Raw genomic sequence first — 14,492 nt, 5'->3', positions numbered from 1 at the left:
ATAACGAACTGTCCATTACAGTGATCGAAGGGGAAGAAGCCGAGGATGATGACGTTTTCACTCCAGCTGAAAGTACCACCGATGTTCCGGTTGTGGACCCTGTTGCAGCTAAGAGGCGTTCACAATCACTTGGCTCTTTATCGAGGGAAGAAGCCAAGGGAGTTAAGAAAGTACGACATAGGGAATTTATAAACCTATGTGACAAGTAGTTGATGGGTCACATCTTGTAGGGAAAGGACAAGGACCATATAAGGCGACCAATGAATGCATTCATGATCTTCAGCAAACGTCATCGCGCGTTGGTTCATCAAAGACATCCTAATCAGGATAACAGAACCGTAAGCAAGATCTTAGGAGAGTGGTGGTACTCTTTAGGACCCAAGGAGAAACAGAAATACCACGAATTGGCTTTCCAGGTAAAACCATAGCAAAAACAAACGACGTCTTCTCGCTAACTTCATAGTCAATTTCAGGTAAAAGAGGCGCATTTTAAGGCCCATCCCGATTGGAAATGGTGTAGCCGCGATCGAAAAAAGTCAAATTCGGGCCTTCCTGGTAAAGATACCTCCAAACAAACTGGTTCCAACGAAGATATTATAGCTGTGCCAAGTACGGACGCGGTTGAGGAACCAATGGACACTAATTTTCCCGTAAGTTTGGATAGTAAAAGAGTCAAAGTAATCTCGGAAACCAACTCTATATTGGACAACAAAAAAATCCTGGACCCTGAGGTTAGTCACTGAACATTTTATTTGGAACTTTCAAAATCAATTCATTCTATCGTAACCAATAGAGAAGACCACGTTCTCGTTCGTTGTCTCAACTACCGGACCCGTCTTGGAACGGAATCGTTGATAAACCCGAATTCCCAACAATTACTAAACCCGTAAAAGACAAACCCAATGAAATTCCAGTGACCAAACTTTCCATTGGAGAGTCGGAATTGTCTAGTGACGACGAACAAATGGTCATATGCGAAGATGAAGGTTTGTAGGACGCAATTTTACACTTAGTTTATTAGTCCCTATACTTATTGACCGTTTATAGCTCCTGACAATCACGGATCAAGCGACGTCTTGGATTTAAAATGCAAAGAGCAGGTTTCTGCCAGTGATAGTGAAGAAATCTCAGACGAAGAGTCTTTCATAGAAAATCGAGCTTTCCCTCAACAAAGATTTTCACCCATAATGAAGTTGACTTCCGACATAACACACCGACCTAAACCTATTAAAGCAAACCCAGTCACGTCGAGCGGCGCTTCATTCGCACCGGGACAGAGTTACGATAGTTCAAAATCACCTTTCCAACCGAATCACGGCGTTTTTAAAGTTGTACATTCAACATCAAAAGCGACTTTGAACACGGATCAACATAAAATAGAAACCGCGTCTAAAATCAACGAAATTGACAACCAGCAAAATAAAAAAGTGAAAACTTCCAACAACGCAGATGCTGCTAAAGTAAAACCTGGTAATGGTAATGTTCAGAAGGTTAAAAGGGGGGCGCAATTACCGGCTTTGACTATCCCAACGTCATCAGTTACCGCCGTTTTATCAATCTCTCCGTCATCTTTGTGTTCAACTACGCCAACGGCAGGAGCGTCGCAAAATATTTACCAAGGCGAGAGCCCGGATAAGTAAGTATTTGTTACAAGACGTGACGCGACTTTTCTTTCAGATATCCGACAACTTTGATGACTGTATTTCAGGTTACAACCTCAAACAGTATTGTTACCATCTTTTGCGAAGCAGACAACAACCACCTCTACGTCTCCACGAATATCTCTGTCTATTAGTTCAGGCGCTGTTAATGTTATGACGTTTAAGAATATGGCCTCGCCAGGTACCCAGGTTCAAACGAATCAACAACAACAACAACAACAAACCAACCAGAATCGTGGAATACAAGGAAAACCTAATCAATTTCCAACAACGACACTGATGACCAGTGTTCCCATGATCCTGAAGAATGGTTCCCCTTTGGACGTTAGTTCTTTCGAGGGTTTCATTAACAGTGGTTCAGTCATTAGTTCCCCAACTACAACCGCCAATAGGATCCAACTTAGTCCGCGAACGACTCACGTTCAATACCTTGTACCGTCTCTCGCTGTTCAACCAGCATCGCGTACCATTAAAGGTAATTGGAGCTGTTTTTGATAACTTATCGGCGTTTGCTGACACCGTAAACGTTTCAAAAGGTATTCCTGGCGTTTTGCAAATGGCCTTGCCATCAACCGCCGGTAGTATTCAGTTGGGTACACCAGCTTCCAGTACCAATTCCACCATGCCAAATAGCACCAAGTAACTAAACATACTTAGTCACATCCTGACGCGACAATGTGATCTAACCGCGAGTCAAATATTTTCAGTCCAAACTCCAACAAAGGGGGTTCAACTGGCGCCGCCATTCAAGGTGTCATTGTTAATAAAATGAATTCTACTTCATTATTACCCTCGCGTATCCAATTGGCTCATTTACCTCAAGCGGTTTCCAATACTTCCATCTCCTCTCCTCATTCGCCATCCCAGAGATTTCTACTCCCAGCTACATCGAGGTAAGTGGTTCCTCCGAAAGAACCACCAACCTTTACCAATGGTATTGTCGAATTTTAGACCAGTTAACGCGAAAGGATTGGAAAACTCTTTGTACGTTCAACTCGTCCCTCAAAAAGACGCTACCATTTCTCCTATTCAAACTGGAACGACGCTACTCTTGAAAGCCGCGGCTGTGACGCAAATTATTACGTCATCATCTGGATCCGCGGAGTCCAACAATGTGCAAAGTATTTACAGTCAAGCTAACCAATTCTTCACAGGTGAACGCATTCGTATCTTTCTTCGCGACTGCCCAACTGACAATATTTGTATCGTATCTTAGGAGTTATGAATGTCCGATCCGGGACATTATCAACAACAGCGTTATCATTAGGTTCCGACAACAATCAAGGTTATCAGTCAAATCAAAAGAGGGTTAAAGCTTCAGTAGTCAACATTCCAGTTGGGGTATCCGAGTCTTCAAGTACCTCTACTGCAAAAGTCGTCCCGACTATATCCATATCGTCTGCTCAAAGTAATGTTGAACCACCACCACCACCACCTCAACAAATTGAAAAAACTGCGCAACCACAGAACATTCCAGCAGCTTCATCGGTAAGTACTAGTTACTTAATGACGTGTTTCCCCTCAGGAACTTTCCCATCATTTCCGTGTCATTTTTACTCTTTCAGACTGATAATACTCCAATGGACACGGATAACAAACAACAGTTTGTATTGGCTCCAACCCCCGCGCAACTTGGTAAAGCACCAGGGCAGCTCAACCATCGAAGGCAGTCTGCGGATACAACATCAGGGGATTCCACATCCCCCGCGACTGTTAACCCTTCCAGCGCTGATAATGAACGCAATGAGGAGGTTAAGATGCAAACTGATAACGTATCATCCGAACAAGTACCCTCGGACCCTAATAACTCGACTGTTAAAGATATACAAAGTCCTAAGAAGCCAATTTTTAAGCGAAATGTCGAGGATGGAATGGATAAGTACGAAAATGTTTTGGAAATAAAATCAATCTTGGACATCAGAGTAACTAATTAACGCGCGCTTCATGTAGGGTGTTAGAGGAAGTTAATTTTGAAGCTCAGTTTGCAAAGTTGCCCGAATTTAACCCGGAACAGTCGCCATCGGCAGCTACAACTAGTTCCCTTCCTAATTCTCCACGAGCTTTTGTTCAAAGTTATCGTAAGCGAATTCCTTCCACGGCTCAAGATGACGATCTAGACACGCCCCTTCAGATCCCCAATCAAACGTCGCAACAGCAGCAGCAGCAATCAAACGTTCCATCCATGACCCCAACATCCTCCCAAATGCGTTTCAAATCTAGACTATCAACCAGTTCCGATACTCCCAAAACACCAAAAAGCGCCAAATCAGAAGGGAATAAATTCTTCGGCCCAAATTTCAGTTTGGAGTCGTTAAATGATCCGGCTTCTTTTAGAATGGGTAAGTAGAAAAACGTCATCATGACCTTGAATCTTTTTTTCAAGGTTATGATGACCATTTTGGTTTAAATCCAAATTTCTCTTTGTAGATTTTTCAGACAGCGATATAAATAGCCCCAGGTCACCCCGAACCCCAAAAACACCGAGTGACGGTGGTGAAAAAGTTCACTCGTCACAACGCAGAATTTTAGATCAAAGAAGACATTTGGTTATGCAACTTTTCGCGGATGAAGGCTTATTTCCTTCCGGTACTTATTCCCCCCCCCCCCAAAAGGTGAAATAAAAATTGTACTCACTCGATTTCCGTTAACTTATAGCTCAAGCCACGGCAACTTTCCAACAAGCTCATCAAGAGATTTTTCCAAACAAGAACACTTTACAGTTGAAAATCCGCGAAGTTCGGCAAAAGTTAATGGCGCAAAATAGTAGTAACTCGGCTTCGTCAAATGTTTTGGCTTCACCCTCGGCCATTAATAATAGTCCTCATCCTTCTTCCGATACAAATGAAGAACCAGGTTCGATGGATCCTCCTTCCTTGCCTTTGAGAAGTTGGAAACACGCGGCCACCACTTCCTCCGCTAATCTTCCTCCTCCTAGCACTTCTCCTCGAGCTACACCACCTTCTAACAGTAACAACAACAACCAGTCTTCTCATACTTCCGATAATGTTCAATAGACTTCTTCCGAGTAAGACACGCTTTTTCGTTTTTACCTTTTCTACCTTGGATTTCGCGCGAGTCTATAATTGGAGTATAAAAACAAATGTAAGGTATATAGTTAGGAGCATTTACTTCTAATTGAAACGTCATTTAATTAAAATTATATGACATTATCCTTAATGAAGCATTTAAATGAAAAAGAAATAAGTATGATGATGATAATTTAAATGCAAATTAATGTACAGTTTTGAGAAGTTGCGGGCAACTACCGCTCAGACTGAACATTTTTACCGTAAATTAATAATTTCTTTGCTGTAATTAAACATTTAATTGTTTTAGCCCTACACTAAAATTGCTACAAATACCGGTAAATTAAATTGCTTGGGCCTTTTTTTTTACGTTTTAGAATAATTATTCCAGATTTCAAAAAGCTATTTAGTATTTTAATTTGGAATATTAATTAAAGAAATTGATTTCTTCAATCAAGAAAAGTTTTTTGACGTAATTTACAGATTAGTTTTCTCCGAAGTATTTACTGTCTTTATATTCTTCTATTACAGCAAAGCTGATAAATTAAAAATTAATCAGTATCAAAATAAATTCTGTCTTAAAACAGTGTTAATTAATTTTTTGCTATTCAGCAAAAGGCTTAGTTTTATTAATTATCTTTCAGATTATGTTATCAATCATTTATGTAAATAATTAATATTAATTATGATGTAATAAGATTAAGACTATCTACTCTTAATAATAAAAAACATCTATGGCGGATGCAAAAAACTACCACCAACTCGGCAGTCGGGCCATTCTTTTTTTTTTTTTTTTTGTTATAATGTCCCTAAGGTCACTGAAATGTTTTGGGCATAACTGAACGGAACGGAACCATAGAATGGTAGTTTTAAAAATTCATCTGTGATCTTACCCAGAAATCTTTCATTTCTCGATTTTTTTTTTTTTTTTCAGTGCAACTGCGCTCTATTTTGATAACCATAGAAGCTTTCTTTTTTTACCGTAACCTTTTTAAGATTTTTGTTAAGGAATATCTTAATATCTCTTACTGATTTAATTTTTCAAGATTTATTTCGTAACCCCTTTAAATCAAACTCTTTTATCAAACTGACATCTGTGTAATATAATGTTATAAAGTAAAAAAAAAAAAAAAAAAAAAAAACCACCCTCAGATTTTAGGCAATGTAAATTTGAAACCACGAAATTGGTTAAATAATTCATAAAAATCATCCGCAACCTTCGACAAAATCTATAGTTCTCCTGTTTCAATCAAATTTAACGAAGATTTGTATAAAAGCATTAAAAATTCGTAAAGAGAATATTATTACGTGTATAGTGATGTGATATTTTTGTACAGAAGTGCGTAATCGCGTTATTGTCAGCGGCTGATGGCTATAACGTTGTAAATAAGAATCTAGAGGCGTTGCTAATCATTGCCTGCCCAGATTAAGGTAGAAAAATGTCGTACACAAAACTCGTGTAATTTGTTTTAGAACATTAGTTATCTAAATATCATTACGAATGTTATTTTCACGCCACTTAAAAAGGGTTGAATTAAATAGAAAACCTATTGTAAATCAAGTTCCCTTACAACTAAAATGTCATCTACGCCAGTAATCTAGGAAATACATTAGAGAAAGATTTTTCTTATTTGAAGTGTAAAATGTCAATAAAATAAAGAAATACGTTGGTTCATTGGTGATTCAATCTAAAATTTATCGCTAAATAGGCTTAAAATTAATTATCATCAAAATTCGTTCCACTATCTCGGGAAACATTAGGCTTAAAACTGAAGTTAGGCCTAATTATTGGCAACTTTGAACGTTAGGCTTAGTGAAGCCAGAGCAAACCAAAGAATGAAATGGAATTGCTAAAACCGAATTGACGATATTTACCTCTTACAAATTTTTAGTTTTAAATTAAAGTAACCCATAATTGAAATTAGTTTCAATAATAAACTCTATTAATCTTAGATAACTTCAATCGTAGAAAGCATTTGCATTCGCAACTTGTACTTCGCGATATCCGACGTCACTTTATCATGCCTTTCGTGATTGGTTCATTCGAAAACCTCACGTGTTGGACCGCGTATGACGTAGGGGTCAATGTTCCGAACCCTGCAATCATAGCTCCTCTTTTTGAAGATGTCATACATAAGGGTCATTCATACAGTACATACTCGTATTCTCAAGTTCATTACAATTTTCTGTGAAATTACAGTAAATAAACTAAGAACTAATCAAATATTTGCTAGTTTTATTCTTGAAAAAAATTCTAGTTTTACGTTAGTAAAGGAGATAAATTCGGATAAAAGAGCTTAAGCGCGCGGGCATAATTAGGCTCGAAACTTTGCGCTACGTCCCTATAAGATAAAATAGGGGTTGTAGGGGGTAGGATAGGAGATCGCTTCACATTTCTCCTTGTACGGTCCCCGTTGTTTTTTGCCCGTGAAATAACGTTAAAGTTAATGAGTGATCGAGTAATAATTTCGCGGTATTTTTTCACATATCTATGATACAATTATGAAGCGGGATCGGCCGAAAACGCCTATTTTGTTTAAGTTTTAAAATTTGGTTCGTTTGAATAATCGTCGTGGAAATAACTTTTTCGAGGGTACCTGTAGAACCAAGGCCTAAAAGGGAGGCCTCGTCCAAGCTTGGGCCTTGGCTACGTACTTTTCTAGTTTCTACGGACATTAACTAGTAACTACCCGCCGAGAGATTCCCGATATACTTATATGATGTGACAAAGTCTTCGTGGTTTTTTAGGTCGTCAAATTTTTGTAAAAAATATTATACAGTCCGAACTGAAAATTAGGTTAGATCTTTTGGTTATAACTTATTCTAACTGTGGTTACGTATAAATTACGATGAGTGGAAGACCAAGAACTACATCTCTTACAGCAGCTTTTACCGAAGGTCCGAGAGTTATGTCAGGGGCTTTTACCGCAGTTAAAGTCACTAGTGAGTCTTATCCAAAATGCTTATTAAGTAACCCCGAAAACCCTATCCAATCTAACCCCAAAACTAACTAAAATCTTAACCTTTGACCTTCCATCATTGGTAATGGGTAATTCCCGTTAAAAAGGTCCAAGATTATATCCCGTATCTTTAATGGCTATTTGTTTCTATCCTAAACCCTGTAGTAACTTTGCTTGAGTGTTATTTTTGGTAAACCTTGCGGTTGTTACAACCTTGACTAATATTAATATAAGCCAATCACTTAAGATAGAGTGTTAAACATTTGGGTGTCGTTTTTTTCACCATTTTTAACAGGTAAAGATGGTGGAAAAGTAACGACTGTCGTAGCAACCCCTGGTCAAGGTCCCGACAGACCACAGGAGGTTTCCTACACAGACAATAAGGTTATAGGGAATGGCTCCTTCGGGGTTGTTTACCAAGCCAGGTTGGTGGAGACTGGTGAATTAGTTGCCATAAAGAAGGTTCTCCAAGATAAAAGATTCAAGGTGAGCAAAAATCTCCTCTTATTTCCCCCCCCCCTTATATTAATTACTAAATTATGGTTGGGTATTTCCCTTAAGAACCGAGAACTTCAGATTATGAGACGGTTAGATCATTGCAACATTGTGAAATTGAAATATTTTTTCTACAACAACGGAGATAAGGTAGAATAATCCCTAATTCATCTCCTCCTTTAAACTCGTTAAAATAATAATAATAATAATAATAATAATAATAATTAATTAATTATCATTATAGAAAGATGAAATTTATCTGAATTTGGTCCTGGAGTACATCCCAGAAACAGTGTACAGGGTTGCTAGGCATTATAGCAAATCTAAACAAACTATACCCATTTCTTTTATTAAAGTATTTCATATCATAATTTTTTTTATAGTAATTTATTTAATGCAGTTTTAATCACGTTTTAATCCAACCCTTTTTATTTTTCATCACCCGATGTCTATTTTAGCTATATATGTACCAACTATTCCGAAGCTTGGCCTATATTCATTCCTTGGGTATTTGCCACCGCGATATCAAACCGCAGAATCTTCTACTTGATCCCGAAACCGGAGTTTTAAAATTGTGTGACTTTGGAAGCGCTAAGCATCTGGTCAAAGGAGAGCCCAATGTATCCTACATTTGTTCGCGTTATTACCGTGCACCAGAATTAATTTTTGGTGCCACTGACTATACTACTATGATTGGTAAGGTGGTGGTGGTGGTTTAATCATGTTTTATGATTTTTGCGTGTTAAATAAATAATTACGTGGTTTTCTCGTTAAAGATGTATGGTCTGCTGGTTGTGTTTTGGCTGAACTCTTATTGGGTCAACCAATATTCCCCGGAGATAGTGGTGTTGATCAATTAGTGGAGATTATTAAGATTTTGGGCACCCCAACCAAAGAGCAAATTAGAGAGATGAACAGGAACTATACTGAATTTAAGTTCCCTCAAATTAAAGCTCATCCTTGGCAAAAAGTAATTATCTAGAAGGTTTAAACCTCAGGGGTGTGCGAGTACTCGTTAAGTTCGAGTACTCGGTTCGAGTATCGAGCCGAGTACTTGACTCGATAACAACACATTGAGATACTCAAGACAGATTCGAGTAGCTTTTTAACATCTTAAATACTCAAAAAATACTAGAGTCCGAGGCTTACAACTATAGCAGACGATGAGCTCATGATCATTTATTTTGAAAATCACCAGTTCAATGTTTAATTGATCACTAACAATCTTTTTGAACTAGTTAGATATTAGATAATTGAACATCTTCGTTATTTTCAAGAAATTTACAAAATTGCTACTCGACAAGTCAATATTTGAGACTCGATAATTACTCGAAAGAACCAAAATTTGACCTATCTAAATACTCTATACTCGAAAGTATTTTTGTTACTCGGCTCGATACTCGATAAGAAATTAGTTTCGATACTCGGACTCGGCTCGAAACCGAAAAAACGGGACTCGCACACCACTGTTAAACCTCCCCTTCATTTTGGTCCGAACGCCTTAATTCTATTCCCAGCTGTAAAAATAAACTTATTTTCTTTTTGACTCACCAATTATTGAAGGTTTTCCGAGCGCGAACTCCGGCTGAAGCGATTGATTTAGTCTCCCGTCTTTTGGAGTATACACCCTCCGCTCGTATCACGCCTCTTCAGGCATGCGCCCACACTTTCTTTGACGAACTAAGGGAACCAGGAACTCGGCTACCAAGTGGTCGCGAATTACCATTGCTCTTCAACTTCACAGAAAATGGTAAGTAATACCTAAAAAAAAAAAAGGAGCGAAACAAAGTTAACAATGATTTAATTAATCAATTAATCTTTTTCCCCATGGCGTTTATTAGAGCTCAAAATCCAGCCTTCCCTGAACTCTATTCTAGTACCGCCTCACGTGCGTAACAGCGCCTCTTCAAACCCAGGAGGCGCGGCGACAGGCGCTACCGCCTCTAACGCGGTTGAGACGATAGGAGGGGGATTATCCGCGGGTAGCGGAGGAGGAGCGGGGGCTAGTTCGGGGGGAGCGGGAGCCGGAGTAGCTTCTTTGGAAGCTAGTTCCGCTACTAATATCGGAACGGGTGGAGGAGGGGCACCCCCCCTGGCTGGGACAGGGGGAGAAGTTAGCTTGCCAACGGCATCTTCCGTGCCACCCGCAGCTACAGCATGAACATTTTACATTATTAAACACTTTAAAAAACAAACAAAACAAAAATATCCTCGAAATTTATTATGAAAATGCAGGTAGAGCGCACACTATATATATATAAATATTTCAAATTGATATATATAGGTGACAAAAATATATAAACAAACAAATTGTACGTACGTATAAAAGATCGAAACAACTTTTTTTTTTTTCTCCCCTTTACTCCCCTAGTTAAAGAGAGCGGCGTTTAATTTTATTCATTTTAGAATGGACCCTAAAATACAAATATTTCGGTTGTTTTTCAACATTAAGCTTAAGAAATCCTTATCCTACCATTTTACCGATATTTGCCACAAAATCTGACTCGTTGGTAAACGTTTAATGCCAACTAAAGAATGTAGAGAGAATAAATGGGGGGATTCTAAAGCGAATCTCTTAATTCGCGCTCTCATTAACAATCAATCTATAATTAATTATCTGATAGAAAAAAGAAAGAAAAAAACAATTATTGTATTTTACTTCCCCAGCCAACCAAATGTGATCTTTACCGAGAAAATTATTTGGTTGGTATATTATATTATATAGTTTAAAAAACAAGGGTAACCCTTGTTTATTTTCGGGTGTTTTTTAAGAGAAAAAAAAAATAGTTACACTTTTAGGCCCTTTCCCCACCCCCCTCTGTGTTTATTAAAATATGTAAACAAACAAAACTTGAACTTCATATAGAGAAAGGAAAACTACGTAAAAATGTAAACAACAACAACGTAAAAAACAAAAATCCCCCGCTCCCCAACATACCTGTTTTAATCGCGCGATGATTTAATTTTTTAGCAAAAGCACATTATTAAAGAAGAAGAAGAAAAAAACAAATGCGTGTGTTTACGTTTTGCTTTAAAAATTAAAATTAAATAAATAAACACCCAATTTCCCTTTTCCCCCCATTTTCATTTGTAGATATAAAAATATTTTATTTGTTTTTTTGTAGACATGTTCTCTCAGAGCTGTAAATAAGACGTATTGCATTGCGTTTGTTTTTTATGGTAATTTTTCTCTCCTATTCTAATTTCCTAAAAAAAACAGTTTAAACTACGTAAAGAACAAGTAGTTTTTGGCTTCTTGCGGTCATATATTAATTATATTATAGGGAAAATTAAAATTTACATTAATTAATAAAGCTTTTAGTTAATAAACAACAATATCTTACCCTTTGCGTTAAATTAATTAATTCATAATAAAAAATAGAACAATTTTATCATTTCTACCGAGTCTGAACTCTGAACTCTTGAATAAAATGCGCTAAGCCTTGGTTGGCTCTTTGTTTTTTTGTTTGGCAAAAAAACAAACAAATACATAAAAAATGCTAATGCTAATACCTATTATAAATAAATTCATAATTTATATATTCGCCAAAAAAAAACAATAACGGAACGGTGTTGTTTTTTTTGTTGTTATTAGGGTTTTATGCGACGTGTTTTTTTTTGTTTTTTTTATTTTGACTCGTGGAATTTACTAAAGGAAAAAAACAACAACTGACTTTTTCTGGCAATTGATAAAAAAACGATATAAAAACAAAAGAAAAAAAAATGTTTATCAAATATAGTGTCTCTAAAAAACAACCCTTCCTAAACTAAGTACGTGTTTTGTGTGAAAAAAAAAAAAATATTAATCAAGGTATCAAGATCGAATATTTGCATTCACAAAAAAGGTATCTTGAAAACTATAAGAAAAAAAAAAACAAATATATATATATATATACTTCCCCTTTGCCGGAACTCTACCAATTTTTTTTCTATCCTAATCTATTCTTTTCCCTAAAAAACAGAGTTAAAAAACAATTTCCACACATTGTATATACAAGAATGGTAAGAAAAACAAATAAAAAAAAAAAATTCATGTCATCAGTAAAAGATTTTTAACGCGATATAAATGGTATTTAGCCAAATTAAAACGCAAATTATTATTTTTTTTTTTTGACATTACCGGGAAGGGGGGGGGGTGTAAAAAACAAGTTGTTTTTTAATTTTTCTGGTTTTTTTTTTTTTTTAATATTGAGTATGTTTCAAAAATTAATTAATAGGGTTATTATTAATTTAAAAAATAAATAAATAAACCTTCATTAGATCAGTATTTAATTTAATTTTATATAATTTAATTAATTAAAATTGGGTTGGTTAACCACCGGTTATGGCAAAAAAAAAAAAAAAAAGAATTAAAATTTAAAGAAAAATTAGCTGGCAATATAGCGTTTAGTGTATTTACTATTTTAAAAAAAAAAGTGTAATGTTTAAGAAAAAGAATATCTTAAAATGAAAATATTGTTTTTAATTTATATTATATACTAAATTTAATTTACTGAGTTTCGTTCAACATTAAAAGAACTAAATTTTACTTTAAAAAAACAAAACATTATTAAAAAAAAGGAAAATAAAAACAAGTATTGGAAGGGCGCTGCATGTCTTACGTTTTGTGTGAATTTGTATAAATGATTAGCTATTCGCGTTATAGTTGTTTCTGTTTGTTTTTTTTTTTGGACTTGAACGGCAGGTTTCATGAAAAATTGTATTTTTTGATAATATTTCTTTTGAATGGAGCTTTAAAATGAGACAAACCGGATCAAAATCGGCCGGAAATTAAATAAGTTACGAATAAAAAACGTTTTTTTTTTTTTTTTTTTTTTAACAAAAATTTGTAATTTTTTTAATTTTGGTCCGAATTCGACTTAATTTGTTTAATTTTGAAGCCCGAATCGTGATCTATCCAAATATATTCTGATCTTAAAAACGAGACAAACCAGGTGTGAAAATTGGACTAAATTTAATAAAGTTAAAAAATTAAAATATTAATCACTTTTTCTTTAAAAAAAAAAAAAAAAAAACATTTGTAACTTTTTTAATTATTATCCGATTTTTACCTAATTTGTCTCATTTTGAAGTCCGCATTGTGATCTATCCAAATATATTCTGAGTTTAAAAATCTTTTGATACCTGCCTATTCAAAATAACATGTTTTTGTTTCAGCGTTATTTAAATAAAAAATAAAATTAAAAAAAAAAAAACAAATATTCTAGTTCCCTAAAAATTATAAAATAAAATAAAATAAAATTGGAGGGTCACATTTAAGAAAATATTATCCTTGTACAAAATAATTAAATATTAATTATTCAAACCAGTGGGAAACCCTCTGACATAAATAAATAAATAAATAAGTAAATAAACAGTTGCATTTTTTGAAGAAAAAAACGTGATGGAAAAACAAAAAACAATACGAAAAATAAATAGCCGACTTGTAGATAATTGATATAAGAACTAAAGTGGCTATAATTCCATATATACCTATGTTCTATTCACAAGATTGTAGTTAAAAAAAAACAAGAAAGAAAAAACAAACAAACAAACAAACATCACCCCCAATTGTAACTGATAATACTTGAAAAACAAAACCTTAATTTGTTAATGTCACATTTCTATCGTAAATAAATAAATAAATAAATAAAAGTTAAAATTAGCGATTATATACATACGAGAAAAAAATAATATTGAAATCAATCTTTGGAGGACCACTAACTAATATACAAACTACCACAAACAATAGGTAAATTATAATAAAAAAAAAACAAGATTAGATTTGGAAATACAATACAGATAATTTTTCTCGCAAATACAAAAAAATAAAAAAAATGAAGAAATTTTTGGAAAAAAAGGAAAAAAATATTTAAAATCAACTACGATTTAATTGGCTTTGAATTATTACTAAACCTTTATAAATGAAAAAAAAAATTAACTAATTGTACTCGATCCGTAGATAAATTAAATTAAAATTAACAAGAAAAGAAAATCCAGCTTTTATCTAAAAACTAAATTTAAAAGCTTGCGAAAAAATTATTAAAATGAAAAAAAAAAATAAAATAACATGGATGTTGCCTTATATCAATGTAAGACGAAAAAAAAGAGGAAAAAAAACCAACATATTAGTCAATTCCGTTTATGTACAGGAGTCGCCAATAGGAACTCAGAAAAACAATACCCAGAATTCCCTAATATATATACATTACTTCCCCCCCCCCCAGTATTGGACTGACTGCACCTTCTAAAATAACAACAATTGATAAATAACAATTTTTCCCAACATGCCCCCCACGCTTATATTAGAGCACGTGTGTCCATAGCCAATGCCTTTGTTTTTTTGGCAAAAATAAAACTTTGACATATTA

At 35.0% G+C, this 14,492-nt stretch overlaps 2 protein-coding genes across 2 annotated transcripts in view; one reads left to right on the top strand and one right to left on the bottom strand.

Annotated features, from left to right (window-relative positions):
- The window catches only part of LOC149705005 (uncharacterized), a 21,285-nt gene extending 16,850 nt beyond the window's left edge, over positions 1 to 4,435 (bottom strand). Inside the window, exon 1 of the mRNA XM_089865152.1 lies at positions 4,296 to 4,435. The gene's annotated coding sequence lies outside the window, so the exon portion shown is untranslated. The remainder of the gene's footprint in view (positions 1 to 4,295) is intronic.
- LOC149705004 (uncharacterized) overlaps positions 1 to 14,492 on the top strand; it is an 18,550-nt gene extending 4,058 nt beyond the window's left edge. Inside the window, exons 5-26 of the mRNA XM_089865643.1 lie at positions 22 to 170; positions 231 to 416; positions 474 to 731; positions 794 to 986; positions 1,048 to 1,636; positions 1,709 to 2,136; positions 2,198 to 2,300; positions 2,369 to 2,554; positions 2,613 to 2,815; positions 2,878 to 3,149; positions 3,227 to 3,540; positions 3,612 to 4,000; positions 4,089 to 4,247; positions 4,317 to 4,673; positions 7,532 to 7,630; positions 7,943 to 8,133; positions 8,209 to 8,292; positions 8,387 to 8,497; positions 8,601 to 8,838; positions 8,919 to 9,112; positions 9,706 to 9,892; positions 9,984 to 14,492. Of these exons, the coding sequence (XP_089721769.1) occupies positions 22 to 170; positions 231 to 416; positions 474 to 731; positions 794 to 986; positions 1,048 to 1,636; positions 1,709 to 2,136; positions 2,198 to 2,300; positions 2,369 to 2,554; positions 2,613 to 2,815; positions 2,878 to 3,149; positions 3,227 to 3,540; positions 3,612 to 4,000; positions 4,089 to 4,247; positions 4,317 to 4,673; positions 7,532 to 7,630; positions 7,943 to 8,133; positions 8,209 to 8,292; positions 8,387 to 8,497; positions 8,601 to 8,838; positions 8,919 to 9,112; positions 9,706 to 9,892; positions 9,984 to 10,303 (5,210 nt within the window). The 3' untranslated portion in view covers positions 10,304 to 14,492. The remainder of the gene's footprint in view (positions 1 to 21; positions 171 to 230; positions 417 to 473; positions 732 to 793; positions 987 to 1,047; positions 1,637 to 1,708; positions 2,137 to 2,197; positions 2,301 to 2,368; positions 2,555 to 2,612; positions 2,816 to 2,877; positions 3,150 to 3,226; positions 3,541 to 3,611; positions 4,001 to 4,088; positions 4,248 to 4,316; positions 4,674 to 7,531; positions 7,631 to 7,942; positions 8,134 to 8,208; positions 8,293 to 8,386; positions 8,498 to 8,600; positions 8,839 to 8,918; positions 9,113 to 9,705; positions 9,893 to 9,983) is intronic.

This window comes from Phalangium opilio, unplaced genomic scaffold (genome assembly GCF_054372755.1).
Source record: "Phalangium opilio isolate 3A_F unplaced genomic scaffold, DU_Popi_V2 ptg000014l_1, whole genome shotgun sequence".
NCBI lineage: Eukaryota > Metazoa > Arthropoda > Arachnida > Opiliones > Phalangiidae > Phalangium > Phalangium opilio.
This window is presented reverse-complemented; position numbering and strand designations above follow the sequence as displayed.